The 17,138-nt window shown below is 41.5% G+C and overlaps 1 protein-coding gene across 5 annotated transcripts in view; it reads left to right on the forward strand.

The window, feature by feature from the left end:
- Positions 1-17,138, forward strand: part of CHCHD6 (coiled-coil-helix-coiled-coil-helix domain containing 6) — a 113,437-nt gene that overhangs the window by 60,140 nt on the left and 36,159 nt on the right. For all 5 annotated transcript variants that reach the window (XM_075762125.1, XM_075762121.1, XM_075762123.1 and 2 more), the window contains one exon: positions 15,525-15,660. In XM_075762125.1, the coding sequence (XP_075618240.1) occupies positions 15,525-15,660 (136 nt within the window). The remainder of the gene's footprint in view (positions 1-15,524; positions 15,661-17,138) is intronic.

A 17,138-nucleotide genomic window follows, 5' to 3' on the forward strand; every position in this document is an offset into this window, starting at 1 on the left:
CTAAAGTTTTCATTGCCCGGGGAAGAAAAAGGTAAACAGCCTAAATCTTAGCCCTGTAAATTTCAATCAAGATAGAGTTGTAATTATCATGACTGTTTTCTTAGAATGGGTGCAATGACCTTTTTTATTGGCCTTGGCACAATTACCAGACCTTTAATGTTGTCTTTTTACCATGAGCATATTTAGTGTCTAAATTCCATTTGTATTTGCCAATAGTGTTATATAGCTTATTGTTCCACGTGCACTAACAGCTGTCCAAGAAAAAATATTTTCTATAATTCTTTAATATTAATGAGTCCAAACCAATTACACTGTCAAGAGCAGCACTCGGATCTCAGTTGGGTAAACAGTTGGCCAACATGTAGTAAACTGGAGTAGCAACATATGTAGTCCAGTTGGGTCCAGTCCAGACTGTATGATACTTAATTGCATAAATAGATAATATAGTAGTCATGAATATGTTAGTGGGGTGTGCAGTATATTGTGCTGTCTTTATTTAAAATTATGTTTGGCTGCCAAAGCATCACATAACCTGTTGTAATTTCACATTTTTGTTTGGACAGTCAAGCAATAACTTGCTAAAGAAGCCAAAACAAGGCAGCTAACACATTGCGTGCATTTTCATGCAGTTTTCCATAGTAGAATTCTAAATTCTGTTTTTAAATAAAATTTTAAAAATTCATAGGACATAAAGTTCTGACAGTCTTTGATCAGTTCAGTCTTCTCTTTGATTTGCTTCTGCAGATACACGATCAGTTGTTGGGAACACATGTAGCAATGATTTATCCTTGTGACTTTGTAAAGAGATTGGGACCTTGGGTGATGCTCTTTACTTGGTATTACAGACTGTAACTAACCCATTTTTTATAGTAGTCTGAAGTTTTGTTCCTGAGGTTTCCGTTTCGTTTGGTCTCTTCTGTTTCTTGTGGAGATGAAGTCTGCTAATGTAGGAAACTCTAGTAATGCACCCATTTCTCAGAGGTTAGTGGCTGAGACCAATGCAAATGCTAATGCCCTCTTTCTTTTGAGATTTAGAAAACGTGTTTATGGTCTCTTAGGGGTTTCTTCCCCTTTTCTTTGAGCATTCGTCATTTGCCAGTCACTGGCTTCTGGCATTATTGTACAATGCCCTGCTATTTGAAGGCCATACCAACTTGAGCCATCATAAAGGGTCAGATTCCTTAGGCTGTCTTCCTTGCAGGCGAAAGAGACGCCTGCCCTAATGTGAATTTTGTATGAAAAGATAACATGGCTGGGGGATGCCTTGAGAAGGGACAAGCTGTGTGGCACTAGTGAAACTGAGGGAGAAGGTGAACATCATACTTTCTATTTCTTTACAGTAGAAATTGCCAGCAATAGCCAGGATTGCACTGACCTGCGTGTTGGAGTGCCTGATCTGGGATCGATAGTGCCCTTTGATAATTGTGCATGTGGGAAGAACCATGGCTTTGCCCCATCAGCCAGCAGTGTATGCATCTCTTACAGCAGTATGCAGCGATCCTTTTTGGGATTGTTGTCTCGGTGTACAACATGCTGTACAAACACTTTTTTAAAGAGTGCACATGTCTCGTGTGGGTCATAATCAGGCTGGGACAGGGTCAGGGCAACTTCATGCATTGGCATTCATGCTTCATTTGTAGAACTTGAAGTCTGCATGTTGTGAGGTCCTCTTGTTAGGTGTTGTACATTAAGTCTTTCTACAGCCTGTTTATGGTAGTAAATTACAAGATCCTGTGACTTCAGTGGAAAAAATGGTTTGCTCGTCCTGTTTTGTGCTTTCATATTAGACGTACGAGCTCAGTAAGTGCTAAGATAGGTAAGAGTGGTTTATGCAGATTTAGTAGCTTGGTTAGCAGGAATAAACTGACACTCCAGCAAAATTACAGGAACTGGAATATAGCCAACAGGAACTGGAATATAGCCAAAGTATGAATGAAGTGCAGGTCTACCTGCTTCCAGTGCTGGACTACGGCAGCTTGTGTAACTCAAGGAAGCCAGGACTGGCACTTTCTCTGTCTGCAGAGAGTGCATCTCCTTCCCACAGCGTCTCTTCCCTAGCTTGTATTATCCTGGTTTCACTGTGAAGTTCTTGACCTGCCCCTGGCACTTGTGCCTTGTGAGACCAATCTACCCTATAGTTGTTGTCTTTTGCCATTGTATATCAGCATAGCTGATGGAGGAAGAGGGGAATAGAGTTGGGGCTGTTTCCACAGCGAGTACCCTGTTTTTCAGAGTCCGTGTTGAAGCAAAGACAAGTAATATCTGAAACAAAACCTCAGTGTTTTCTTGGCATTTATTGACTTCTGTAATTCTGTTATCAACACTTATAGCTCTGCACAAGTGGTCAAGTGTTCCACGGACTATTTCCTCTCCTTAGTGATTATCAAGCATTGCAGGGTTTAGGAATGTTGTACAAGCTTTCCACCAGTGACCCCTCACAGCATGACCCCTCACAGCATGCCTGCAAGGTAGGCAGGTAAACTTTCCTATCTCCCTTTGTATAGAAACAGAAGTGAAGTACTTAGTGCTAAGCTTCGTATTAAATCATTGATACAGTCATTAGCTCCTGCTTTCTACTTCAAGGTAGGATGCTAGGCTTGATGCCTGCATGGCCTGACTTGTGCAATGGACTTTATTTCTCATTTCTTCACCTGAACTCAGCCTGTTCCTGTCTCTGTGTTCCTCCTACCACAGTGTCTCCTTCTTTGTTCTGGGCTCTGCCCAACCTGTTTCTTTCTCCCAGGAAGAAGATCCTAGCAACGTGAAACCACTCGGCACAGCTTTCAGCACCTTAAGCAACTTGCCCTTGTTGCTTATGTGCTGTGGTGAATTGGACAGTTGCCACGGACATATTGTCTCAATGATGTTGTTATAATTGGTGCGTTATTATTTTTCTCTTTTGTTAACCAACAGGATTAAAGTCTGGGGACCTAGAACTCTTTTCCCCTTTCCTTCCCTGTTTAGCAAACTGTGCACATCAGTAACCACCCACAAAGGAAGAAGCGTGTAAATAAAAAGCCAGTGCTCCCCGCCCTTCACTTCGTTCCACATCCTTTTCTCAGTGTTCATAGAGCCATGACTCAGACTGGGTTTAGAGAAGACAACTTGCTAATCCCCTCCCTGCTACAGAGAATAAAATGGCATTTCATTCCAAGCTCTATTAATGCACTCGCTCTGGGGATAAAGCAGCACTCCCAAAAGGCAGTGGCCAAATTTTTTTTCTGTTGCGTTGTCTTTGTCTTCTTTTGAGTGTTACATTTAGATTAGCTTCTGAGGATTAAATGTTATTACAGTCCCTGAATCTGTTAAGGGGAAGGAAAAAAACATCAGTAAAGAGGTTATGGCTTAGTGCCGGCACTCTAGATTTATCCTAAAAATGCTGTTTTTTAAAAAAATTTGATTTATTTTCTTTTATTGAGGTTGTCTTATCGAGTTTTATTTTGTAGTTGTTAAATTTGGATGCAAGAATTGGCATGGGTGGGGGTGTGACTCTCTAAAAGGTAAATCTGCAGGAGTGGGGTGAGGGGATTAGGAAGCTGTTAAAAGATAAAATTGTTCTGAAGCCGAGTTTCTCTCCGAGATCACCCTGTAGTTTGCAGAACTGTTTCTGAAGCTGCTTACCCATGGCTGTGTTGCTTTGCATGTTGTGCTGAGAGGACTGCATATGCTTTGTGCTGTTATCAAGGAGTGCATAAAGAACGTCGGTATCTTATCCTGATAGAGATCAGCCTTGAATCCAAGGCAGCTTTCCAATGGAGAAACTGCCAAGGAGATTTACTCCATATGGGACTTAGATACTAAGGGTTCCATTTAATGGTCCTAAGATCTTTAAACTTAATGGACATGAGTATTTAAGGTGATTACGTTAGAGAAACTCACAAGCATCCTCTTGGGCTGAAGGTGGAGTAGAGAAGCACACTGACTCAGTGGGGGTAGGGCAAGAAAGTTCATAGATGGACTGTCTGCTGGGAATGGGAAATTTATGGCTTGCTTTCAGTACTCATGGAAATGAAGGTTTTATTGAATTGCACAAAACTTTATGAGGCTGATGGCCCCTGAATTAAACTGGCAATGCTAACTGGAATCTAGAGGAACTGCCTTTTTCTTTTTTTTTTTTTTTTCTTCCTTGTTTGTGTAGATCTAGAAAGTTTATAAGATAGGTGTGTGGTTATACTTGGGTATATTAATCTTAAAATCTACTACGAGACCTCAGGTATTTCAACAGAGGGATGTGCCCAGGAGTTGAGCTCTGAAATAGTTATTATGTGGACAGTCGTGAAGCCCAAGGAGAAGAAGGGTAAAGACATCATAGCTTTTAAACAAAATTGCTCTGGGGTTTCTCTGTCATTAGATTAGATAAATGATTAATTCAGTGTTGAAATTAAGAGTCTCTGCAATAGGGATTTAGGAGTTTTCAGGAATAAAAGACTGATTACTGCTGGGAGCTCATCCCCAGCCTTATCTCAACATAGTGCTTTTGTGCCCTGCAATGATGATACCTTTGCAAAAAATTGGTTTGCCTCCATCCTAGTCCTGTTCTTCCCCCACTGCTTGGTTTGTGTTAGCTGTTCTTGCTTCTGTCTGCTGAGTCTATTTCATGTAATCTTTAAATAAAGAGATGGTTATTAGTCAAAGCTTTGCTGTTTCTCACGTTTATAAAGTTGCTTTTAGTAAGGAAATTGGAATATTGCTGTAAGACACTATAAGGCATGAGGTTCCTCAAAGTTATTTCAAAAGAGGGTAAAAAAGTAGATGGGTCAATTTTGATGTTGTGTCATTTTTACATAGTGTGAATTTTACTGAAAGAAAAACTTCATGATCATTTTTAGTTCTGCTTCACAAAGATTTTCACTCATTTACATTATCATGTAAACATTTTCTTTATGAATTCTGGAAGGCCCATTGTTAAGCAGCTGTTTGTACCAATACATTGATTTCCAAGCAAGGTATGCTCCCCTGCTACTTTAGGAATATGGTATGTGGTAATAGAAGTCAAATATGTGTAACAAATTTGTGTAAATATTCCAGTTGGGCCAGATAATTCTTTTTTGAACTGAATTTTAAATCTTGAAAATTTATTAGATTGTACACTTTATACAAGCTGTCGGTCTTTTTTCTGAAGTTCGCTTCTTGGGGATTGCTAAGATGCTGGTTCTAAATAAGACTTTCCTTTTGCCCAGTTAATAAAATGATGTTCTAATCTAGCGTTCACATACCGTCTTTCCTCTCATGCATGATGAGGGATGACTAATAAATCAGTCCAATGAACTGAGATTGCAGTTCTGTTAGTGCTGAAAAACTGGCATAAAATATTAATACATCTTTTCAAAATTGCAAGAGCATTTCTTCAAAGGTACATTAGTAGAACTTGGGAATTTATAAAATAAGGTCTGAATAGCAAAGACTGGAATAGCAAAGGAAGAGGTGCCAAAGATGCCATGTAGGTTATTAGGCATGTTTCTATTGCTATCGATTTTTACATGGAAAGCACTTGTATTCTGTAGTAATGTTGCCATTATAAAACCCTTAGATCAGGGTTTGTTGGCAGGCCAAATGCAGATTGTTTTCAAAAGCATGGATATTTGTGCAGCTGTTATAACAAACCTCAGACATACTTTGTGCATCAGAGTACGTGAAATATTTCAGTTCAAAGCTCTGTATCATGGGGAATGCAATGAAAATACAAGCAGATCTCTGTCCTCAGATTGGAAATGACATATGCCACTGTGTACCATGGTGGAAGCAAGGTTTCTCTCTAGGTTTCATAGTATTTTGTTGTGTGTTTAGATGTAATGACTGGTCCATGCCGAAGTCCAGAACTTCTTGTGCCTTTGGTCGTCCCCACCACCACCCTTGGCTTGAATTGGGAAAGGTATTGTGAATATTAATTGATGATCCTACTCAGCTTATTCCTGAAGTGTTTTTCTGCCTCTGTGTTCCAGCGTGTGTGTTGTATAGTGTGCTGGTGGTAGTGACGTGGGGTGGATTTGTAGAGGACTGAGGTTAAAGTTGTCTGGGGAAGCTTTCCAAAAAGAGTGGTGAATTAAAGATGTCAGGAGCAATAATGCCTGAGAAACCACTTGTTGCCGGTGAATTAATGACTTGTTTGCTAATTAGCAGCCTAAGGCAAAGTTGAGGTAACACTCCTAAAAATCTGGTCATTAATTCAGTAGCAACTGATTTCAAGGGCAATGTTGCTATTTTGAACAGTAGTTGTATTCCTGATTCGGGATTATATGTGCTGTGCAAAATGTCTTTACTTACTGTTGAGTCAGAGTATCCTCCTGGAGTGATGATGGGATGGTAGGAGAGACCAAAGGCAAGTACCGGGGGGGAAATTTGTGGAGAGAAATAGTTTGTTCTGTAGGTCAGAGCTTCCGTATCTCAGCCTTCTGAGGAAATAAGGACTGTGGCAGGACAGCTGTAGACACCTTCCATCGTGGTGATCCATCTGCATGGAGGAAGTTGGTGGTGTTCAGTGTTGGTTGATGAGAGGTTGAGGTCCTTTCTTCTCTTATAAAGGGAGAGAAAACCCATCTCTTTCATCAGACCAGGCTTCGATGACTTTATTATTTATTTGATGTGATTTTGATAGTTCCTGAAGTTACTCTGGTAAAATAGGTTTCTAGGCTATGGGGTCCAATCAGCATTTTGGAGTCTCAAGATCTCCAGGTGGAACTCAGCCTGCTATAAGGGGATTGGTTGGGGTTGGTTCTTCCTTCCTATCCTTTTCTTTTCCTTGTTAGTCCTGGAAGTGTCTCTTGCCTGCCTGCCTGGGACACACACATACCACACCAACCACAGTCATACCTAATTGGCCCAGGAAAGTGGCATTTAGAAGACAGGAGCACTTGCTTGTTCAGGAATGAATATTATTTCTTTTGAGAGAACTCCCTAGCACTGTGCTGACTGTGAGTGCCACTAACACCATGATGGAGCAACCTCAGGTAGTCATGGCTCTCATTAACTCACCCAAAACATTTCACGTGCTCTTCTCCAAACTTAAAGCCATGTTATCTAAATTATTTTCTATAAGGAATTTTTCAATTCTCTGAGGACTTCTTGAAATTATAATATTTATTTAAGAACAAAAAAGAAAAAAATTCCTACCCTCCCCCCACAAAACAGACTTCAAGGCTTTGTGTGTGTTCTTTGAAAGCACCGTTATTGATGTTCTCTGGGGGATGAGTAGCTGCTTAATGGGGATCTTGCTGAGTCAGTACTCTGCAAATTGCACAGCATGGTAAAAGGGGGCACTGTGGTTCTGAAGATTAGAGCATGTGGGCAGAAAAAAGGGGATTTTTTTAATAAGGTGAATGTTTAGCTTCAGATCCCACCTGAACTTTAATGCTGGCAGCTTCATTCTTCTCTTAAAATCTGTTTCCGCATCTTTAGCAGGATGTGCCACTCTGCCAGTGCAGAATATACTGATGGACTCATATTTTTGTCCGTCACTGATAGACCTTTGTGTAGTCTGGTGTAAACTGTAGGGACCTAGTACAGTACTTAGTGGCATTTTAGAAAAGTAACTGCTGTTCAAATGAGTGGTCAGGGTTTTCTTTTAAAAGGAACATTTTGTTAGCAGTCTGACATCATTACGAGATCATCTCACATAGGAGAAATTTAGTGAACCTGTCTGTCCCTCATGTCTTGTGGTTATATGAAATCAGCATATTACATCTTCAGTTACTTTCTTTAAAATACTTTTTGGGGCAGGGTTTAATAGACCAACAAAGAACATGGGCCCAGGATTCTCCCAGCAGGCAGTTCCCCAGGTAACTCCCAGACATTATAGCACTACCACAACCCATATGTTCTTAGGGCCAGTGCCGCATGCATTCTGTAAGCTGCATGCATTCCTTTCCTGACCTGAGTTCTTAACCAGTTTTTAGATATTGTTTTTGTCTGAAGAAAGAAAATCCCTATTCGGGTCACTTGTTGGGCTGTGTGTTGTTTTCAGATTCAGTTATTGCTTGCTATATTGCTTTTCTGCCTTGTGGGAGCTGAGCCAGCTTCCTTTCTGATTCAGAGAACTCCTTCCAGCAACAAGATTCTGACTCATTCCTGCTTGGCTTCCAGAGACCGTTTTGCTGCTAACTTTAGGCTCTTCATCTTTGCTAGTCAACTTTTAGTAGCTTGGCATCTTTGGAAAAAATGGTGCACGGCTTTGTGGGCAGGAGATCCAGTTCTGTTAACTTCTGTATCTCTTGGCAAGTGAAGGAGGAGGCAGTAGTTTTCCTTTCATCTTCCAAACTGGCAGTTTCTCATAACTCAGTATTCTACCATCATAATCAGTAAAGAATTTACATCCAAATGTACATTGGAATTATCCACTTGTGGGGAAAAGTCTCTCATTATTCCAAACCGCTTGCCATCTGCTGTGCAGAATGCTAATAGGGATGATTAGTTATTGCGTTTGCAGGTTCAGTGGGATAGGGATCATTTAATTTTATATGGTTTTGTACACTTTTTGGCATATTGCTACCCTCCTCCTCCTGCAAGACCCATAGCCCACCACCAAAGCTCCAGTGCCTGCTGCTTATGAGATGCTAAGGAAGTCAGTTAAATTTGGTTGAAACTGCACTTGGCTAAGCACAATGAAGTATAAATCAAAGTATTTTAGGATGACCCATGGGTCAAATGGGAAATGACCGCCTGTGTGTGAGGATAAACCATGTAGGAGGACGGAAGAGTTTGTGATACATCGGAGTAAGAAAGATAGAGAGCTGGAACCAGCATTGGATGGGTCACACAATCTCTTTGCATCAATTTCATCTCTGAAATGGAGAGATTGTTGTTGGATTTCCAAAATGAGAGGTTGTTACAGAAAACTGCTATATTTTAGTTATTCTCCACTTCAATCCATATGTTTTAGAGTTTGGTTTGGGTTTTTTTTTTGTTTGTTTGATGAAGAAACTGTGGCTGGGTCAGGCTGTTTTCACTGAATACAGTACAGTGACACAACAAGTTGCTGACACTTGAGATTTGGACACTTGTGTAACTTTTGTTCTTGGTGATAGAATCTAGTTACTGACACAGGAGAAGATTTCAGAACAGCTTCTGGGTGTCTGTGATGGGAAGGAAAGGAGGTATCTGTCCTGGAAAGGACAAGGGTGCACTGAGTGCACGAATTGCAGTGGGGGTCGTGTGGCAGCTTCAAACAAGCTGTCAAAACAGGAATGGAGATTGGGAAGTACTAGAGTGACAAATTTTGTAGGATCACAGAGTCACCCAGAAGCTCATAGTGCTTCATAAATATGCATTCATTAGGCCCTTCCTTGGACAAGGTAGGGAGAAAGAGGATCGGGTCACCGGTTATTGAAATGCAGCTGTCAAGGGGGAGAAAGAGAAGGGAAACACTACAGCTCTGCAGGAGCGTGCTGCAGACAGACAATGTGACCAGGCATATGGGAAGGATTTAAACAGGAATACAACTGCTTCAGCTGAAATTTGGAGGTATACCCTTATTCTCGTGAAAATTGTCGTGCGGTTTAACCTTTTCTTTTAGTCCATCCCCTCTTGCTCTACGCAGTATGTTACTTCTACAATCCTTGTATTCCATCCAGATCAGTGGCAAAGCCTGATGAGCAGTGTTTTGAATACATGAGGCTGATCAGAAATATTTCCTTCCTGATCACATTAGTTTATCCTCATGAGGCATGCAGTTTGTTTACGCTGTGCTAGGTTATGTAGCTTAAATATTACTGAATTTTTAGTAGACTTTTGGATAATCTATTAAGCTTCTTCCATCTCTCATTTCTGTTGCCAAACAGCTGCAACATGACTTTTCCCTCTTTCATTCAAGCCACGTTATCAAGCTGACATGCAGGATCAGGGAATCCCATAGGTTGTAGCGAGGCCATAGCGTTTGCTTTGTGATAGGACAGCATCCTGCAGCCTATGCTGAAAGTTAGCTTTCCTGGCTGTTTGGTCTGTACTGATGAGTTTGTTATATGTGAATGAAATGCTTCGATTGTATTTAATTTTCTGCTGTAAATGTCAAGGATGCAATAATGAGAGAGGATGGAACCTTTCTATGTGCTGTGTATTGCATCTGTCTGGAGTTATTTTTCTGACATGTTAAAGAGAAGCCATCAGAGCCAACTACTACCCAAGGGAGAATGCAGTTTTACAGGTCAGTTAACCACTTATTGGTTTTTATGTATGTACAGTACAGCATGGCAGCACACCACATTTATGTGACCAAAGCATCACTGAGCTTAGTCTGAAATGCACATAATGTACCCTGGATATATATAAACATGCTAACCAACTATATGATACGTCTCTGATTCGTTCCTGACATACAGCAGCTGCTGCCGTGTGCCCTGGGTTTTGCTCGCAGTGCTGCCTGTGCACCTCATTGCTGACCTCTGAGGCTGTCTGCACTGTAGTGACAGTGGTGACTAATGTGGTTTGCTCAAGTTAGCCGAGACACTGGTCTTAGTCAAATAATGCAGCGGAAAGCAGCTAATCCAGTTGTTGGATTTTGCAGCCCGCAGGGAATTCCAGGTTGCTGCCCCATTTCAGTTGCTGCTTGCTGCTGTGTACTGGAGCCAGCTACTCTAAAGTTGGCGTACACAAGGGACCCTGTGTGTCTTTGTTTTCCACTTTCTGAGCAGAGGTCTCTCAATGTCTAGGTTTAGATACCATCAGTCTCTATCTTGAGTTTCTTCTCAGCCTGAATGGTTTCCCAGTGTAAAAGGTAAAAAGAGGATCTTGCTTTTAACTCCATCTGGAATTGCTGTTCTACCCAGTAAAGCCAAGTGATGACATGGTACTCACTGTGGAGTTACTGATTTTTGCACTAGTCTGAAGAGCTGCCAAGTCTTAAAGTATTAAAGTTGTATCTCCTCTTGGCTAGTTGATTTTTCAGCTGGGTGGAAGGACTAGCAAATGCATGCACATCTTCCAGTTTTCCCTTGCTTTCCAATACTGTGTCCATAATTATTCTTCCAAAAAGGGAACCTGACAGCAGCAACTAGCTAGTAGCTATTGTGCTGTGTTTGAAACCTATGGGATCTGTATCCTGATGATACTGCCTTAATTGTTTCTTGCAGTAAGTTTGTGTGTTTGTCTTTGGAAGCTGTGTTGCTTCTTGATTAATTGATGGACATTTAGCCTGGCACTCTTACTACTATCGCAGACCTTATGATGGAAAATCTCTAAGAACCTTGCTTTAGCCTCCCAGACGCTCAGCACTTCTTCATGGGGTTTATATCCATGTAGAAATGAATTTGCCAAGACAAATGAATGCAGTTATTGACTGGAGCAGCCGTTACCTGCCGCTATTGAGCAGTTAGGAGAGGGTTAAGAAGAAAACCTCTTCTGAGCCACTAGATTGGCCCTGACTAAGATGAATGTCTAATTCACTCCCAGCGTCCTTACTGCTGCCAGTAATAAAAAGCTTGCTTCACATATTCACCCCACTGCAGACGTTTCTCTTAAATTAAATATCAAGAGGACATATAATAGCACGATTCCACGCCAAGCCAATATTATCAGATTGATGTCAGCAGTGATAATAGAAGAAGGATAAGTTGATGAGATTTCATTTATTAAATAAAGTAAAGGGAATACGCAGTGATAGAGAGGATTTGGTAACTCTCAGTGTGTCAAAATGCAGCAAGATCACGCTCGTTCTGTCTTACCTCAAGGGATAGCAGAGAGAAGGATGCCCTTTGTTTCAGTTTAAGAAAACCTCTCCCTTCTTTTCCAGACAAAGACCTGATTTAGATCCCTCCATGGGAGGGGGAGAGGAAGATCTGAAATCATGGATTTCGTATGTACATAGCCTTCCTTCCCATTGAACAGTGGTGAGGCAAAGATTTCTTTCCCCAGTATGATGGGGGGGACACAGTGCTAATGAGTTTTACTTCTGGAGTCATCCATTCCTTTTTCCCACTTATCTTTTCTTCTTTCCTCTTCCTTTAAACAGATGAGTGCGTGTGTTATTTGTTTAATCTTTTGTATTCTGCATGTCCTGCAATTATTTCCAAGGTATGGTCAGAGCTCATCTCATACCTGCTGGTCCACGGGTATTGTCGTAGCCCCTCCCAGCCCTTCTCTCCTGCCTTTTTCCTGGCTGCTATAAATGAGCCTCTTACATCTGTTTTGATAATAGTGGTAGCAATCGCAACGCATTTTCTTTTAGACAGAGGCTAATTGTCTATCTTTTTTGGTGGTAGCATATTATGCTTAAAACTGTGACCCATTTTAGATGAAAGGTCAGAGCATGCTAGTCTTCTCTTTATGTATTCAAACCTCATCTCTGCTCCACCATGTTCCTTCCCCCTCGTTGTTTAAGAAATAATAATAAAAACCTTCAAAGAGACATTAACCAAGAGGAGTGGAGCGTCCAGAAGACAATTTTTTCTAAAGGTTACTTAGTGCCAACAGCCTTGAGCTGAGCTGAGGTTGAAGGGAGATAGTTGACGGAGGTCCACTTCCTCTGGAAATCAGCATGCCATTACTCTCAACAGAGACGTTTGTAATTTGACGCTGCTGGTCTCCATCAGGTTTTTCATGTTTAATTCCTTTTACTTTCAGATATGTACAATGAGCAAAGCCAGACAACTGTAAGGTGCCACTGGTGTATAGGGTTGTAGTTTCCACTTGCATGGAAATCTTGCAACCTGAAGTTAAGAGAGTTAATGTGAGCAAGAGAATGGCATCCCTTTGAGTCAGATAGGACAGGAGTAGTGGTTGCTGTGTGGGGAGGAAAGCTCTGCAAGCAATTGTTCACCAAAGCAGTTCAGATGCCATTTTTCAGTCCAGATGGATACCAGAACTAGTCTCCTGGACGTGAGTGACTTGTGTACTCCTGGACTCTGCAGGATAAGCTTCCTTACAGTGAGCTCACATCTACTTCTTGTCCCTTCATTTCATAGATCACACTGCATGGTGGGGCACAGTGACAGTTATGTCCCAAGCAGTGCTAGCTTCCTGCTCCAAATTGAAATGTCATTCTCAGTGGGATTTAACTGGTTCTGTTGAATTTCCAGGTCACTTGTGACTGCACTAATATATTGGTTTGTGTAATTTGTGTCGATAATTACCTTAACCAACTTTGCGTTGTGTTGACTAGTTTCTCTAAATCTGTTTTGAGAAGCTGGTGCAATTGATGCATAACCACGGTTTGAGATTTTATTTTGAAGAAATAAAGGAGAATATCCTTATTATGATTCTCGGTACCAGGTACCCAATAAATTCTCTCCGTGTTGTGGGAAGTGACATGTATGAACACTGATTTAGGTACTCGCTGGGCAATGCATGCCGTTCTGTGCTGATTGATCCCTCACCTCTGGTAGGCTTCAGGCAGCAACACTCACTCTGTGGCTTCTCACTCACCGCTGTGTGGCTTTTAAATAGCCCTATGTGGCTTTTAAATAGCCCTCTATGCTGTGGGCTGAGCACCAAGGTGTCTCCTAAAGAACAGGGCTGTGGACTTTGCACTGCTGTCTGAGCCCACAGATGGGTCCTAGCTTTATATTTACTGGTCCTAGCTTTATATTTACTCTAGGCAATGAAGACTGATGCTGTAGAAGGGACAGTGAAGGAACAGGCGAAAAAAAGGCGTGATTCCTCCATGCTTGAGGTTGCCATTGTCAGCATTCTTCTAAATATGTCTGAGATGTTTGTACCATATTGTTCAGTTCAGATGAATACAGACTGGTTTGTGGCATGCTGTACCCTTTTGCTCTTGCAACTCTCTGCATGAAAAATACAAAATGCCCTTCAGTTTAACATGGCTGAGTTTAAAAAACCTAATTTTAAAAGTCTTAACTTTTTCAATGAATTGAGGGATTTGGTGGTATTTCCTGACCTGGTATTGTTTGGTATCGTTTCCACAGTCTCGCTGATTTGATTAGAGCGATATTAAAGTTAGTGACAAAGCAAAATGCCAACATTATGAGTTTCTGAAGCTCTCCCTGGGTTCTTTTCTATTCCAAAATTTGAAGATTTTTTAGAATATGGATTTTTAGAGGCTTTAAAGGTGATTTGCTATAGAACATAGAAATTAGAAATGCACACTAGCCTCTAGGGACTGTGCATGAAATAAGTTTCTTCTAAAAGCTGTAAGATCAGTGAAGAGGTAGAAAAAGAAGCCTCTGTAGTATTTGTGGTGGTTTCTGATCCAAATTGTTTTAGAATGTGGCTGTCATAGCATTATTGTCCACGTATGATGGCAGTAGGACTGAGGACTGAAGAAGTATCACTTGGACTATGTCTCAACCGGACTATTTTGAGGGAGCAACCAGGGTGCTGATAGGGAAAGGACAGTTTTGGTTTTTTGGGTTTTTTTTGACCCTTTTGCTTGCCTTTCTAAGCACCTTACAAAAATGAGCATGACTTGGAAATTCATCTCTGAGCTCTCCAAAAGCTTTTAGAAGATCTTGGTTTAAGATTTCATGTTTCTTAGAAATCTGTTCCACCTGAGAGAATGAGGCATGCCCAGGAACGGGTCACGTTTTCTTCCTGCCTGGTTAATGAAGCCCTGTTGCTGAATGAGTACCTGTTGTTGTTACTGCGGAAATGAATACATCATAGCAGGGCCTTAACGTCTGTAGCGTTCCAAAGCGGAAGGGAGAGGTGCATTTGATATTTGGGCACAGATTTCTCTAAGCATGTTGGGGCAGAAAATGCAAGGAATTAAACGGATTTATGGCTTAGGAAGCAGCATCTGAGGATTGCTACACCTAAGCATATGTTCTCTTGTTCTCTGGTAACACATACCATGGCAATTGTGCTACAGATTCCTGCAATTTGTGTCTGCCTGTCTGTGCAGCTGATGACACTGTTGTTACTGTGTTCGTGCCATTGTTGCTGGTATTGTTTTGCAACGACCTTCCCCTTTATTGGTACTGTTGCTGATGATGTGCCATATGTACACATGCACATTAGAGTATGAGAACATCATCCCTAATTGTTCTTGGGTAGCTGTCAATGCCACTTACGGGGTATGAGTACTAATTGCTCCAGAAATACAAAGAAACAGATATCTGGTCTTGCTGTTATTCCTTTTTTTGTAGGCACTAGGAGAATTGCAGTGCTTCCAACCATGTTGGATTTCTTGAAGTGTATAAATAGATGAGAATTCAATAGATCGAGGCGGCTTATTCAACAAGTCTGTTCAGTTCCTTGTCAGACTATTACAATCTAGTGCAGGCCCAGCCAGGGTTCCTGAGTTCTGCCAAAGATTTCCAATGTGAGTTGGGGAAGTCATTGGACCTCTTGGATTTTTTTTTTTTTTTCCCCTGACTGTAGACGAGAGATGATGTTTTATCTAAGGGTAAAACTGCTTAGAAAGAACATGTTCCTTCTTTCTGCTAAGTACTCTGGATTTTTCAGCTGAAAGACACCGTTGGTCATTTGACCCACTTTGGTGATTGCTGCTCCCACTAATTTCTCTGTTAGGACTAGACAACTTCAACACGAGATTAGTATGTGTGTCACTGGTAAAGTGGTAGTAAGTGGGTGAAAGCTCCTCTTCACACATCTTTCTGTGCTTGTTTTCCCTGCAGAAGGAGGAACACTGATCCTGTCTGTGCAAGCCTGCAGTCTCAAATTCTGAAGTGCTACCAAGAAAACAAACGTGAAGTGCTCAAATGCTCGGAGCTGGCTAAGGAGTATCAGCGCTGTGTTAGCGCAGCTCAGAAGGTAACAAAAGCTTTCCTGTTGTACTTGATGGCTTTCCTCTTCCGTTTTGCATGATGTTTTCTTCTGGGAAGTATTTCTGATATCTGTGGTATCTGTTAGTCAAATGGCAATGTTCATAGGAGACAATTTTTCTTTGGGATCAGTTTTCCCACATTCATTCTGCATTTTCCAGTCACACTGTGGTATGTTCCAGCTTCACTCCCATCAGTGGGTCATACTGAGCTGCCGCCAAACAGTAGCACTGATGCTTCTAGGTTTCAAAGTCAATCACAATAATTTTCCCAAGTTTTGCCTTCTCAGATGCCGTATTCTGCAAACGATAGGCAAATCCATTTTGCCAATGTTGGCAACATTTTGAATGGGCTCTAAATATCCTCCTGTTACGGGACTTTGCAATTGGAGGTCTTGCTTCCTTTCATGGTGCATCAGAAAAGCTTCTTTACCGAGCAGAGCTGCTGCCTCTTAAGAAAATTGCACACTCCTAAAAGCTGTTTGTCTTGTGCCAGGGAGCCAGCAAGCCTTATGGATCTTCATTCAGAGATACGAGCCCTAGTAGATTCTGTTGATGCCTTAGGACAGTGGCTGCTTGGAAGAATTTCTGGCTATTGAAACAAGTGAAAGAGAAAAGAAAAATGAAGTAATTGGACATTACAACTAGGATACAGTCTTGGGAAAAGTGAGTGGTAAGACATAAACTGCTGCTTGGGATGTCTGTTGTGTAAAGGATGCTGTTCCCCATGTGATAATTCAGGTCAGGTGTCCCTCAACGGCAGGCTTTTGGGTTTTTTTTGTGTGGAGGAGTAGAGAATTCTCCAAAAGGTGCTGAGACTATAGTAACGTGAATTTGAGGAAAAGGATGGAGCCTTCTGGGAATAGAAAACTGAGACCCCTCTCGTGGGATTACTAATGCAAAGAGTGGGGGAGAGGAAGAGATTTCATAGAAGCGGTCTTTCTCTGTCGCATTAGCATTGTGAGGGGAAGCTGTATGCCTGATTTAAGTATAACATGAAACAAGCTGCCAGCCGGCTCCCAGAAGCAGCCTGACAGAAGGAGATGGGAAAATTGTCAGGATATATTAGACCAAATGTTGTTGCTAGTCCTAGTGGAATTTTTTTCCTTCCTGTTTACAAAGAAGGTCTTTGTATGTCTGCAAATCAGCAAGGTTAAAGCTGCCAGGGAAAGGGCTTTTCTCTGATATCTTTAAAGTCCCCAGCTCCCAAAACGTGTGGTTTCCTTTTCTTTCTCAGCTTTAAAGTAAAGCAGTGCCTGCGCTGCCGCTGCACAATCCATGCCCTCTGTTGCTGTGTACAGAGCATTGGCGCATCCGTTGCCAGCCTCCGTTACCTGATGCTTCCTCCTTGCCTCCTGTAAATCAGGCTTGTAGCCTTTTCAGTGGAGTATATCTTTAGCAAATGCATTTACCAATACATCTTTATTGCATGCCGTGCAGGCGGAATGTGATTACCAAAGAAGACAGA

This window comes from Balearica regulorum, chromosome 10, assembly GCF_011004875.1.
Source record: "Balearica regulorum gibbericeps isolate bBalReg1 chromosome 10, bBalReg1.pri, whole genome shotgun sequence".
NCBI classification, from domain to species: domain Eukaryota; kingdom Metazoa; phylum Chordata; class Aves; order Gruiformes; family Gruidae; genus Balearica; species Balearica regulorum.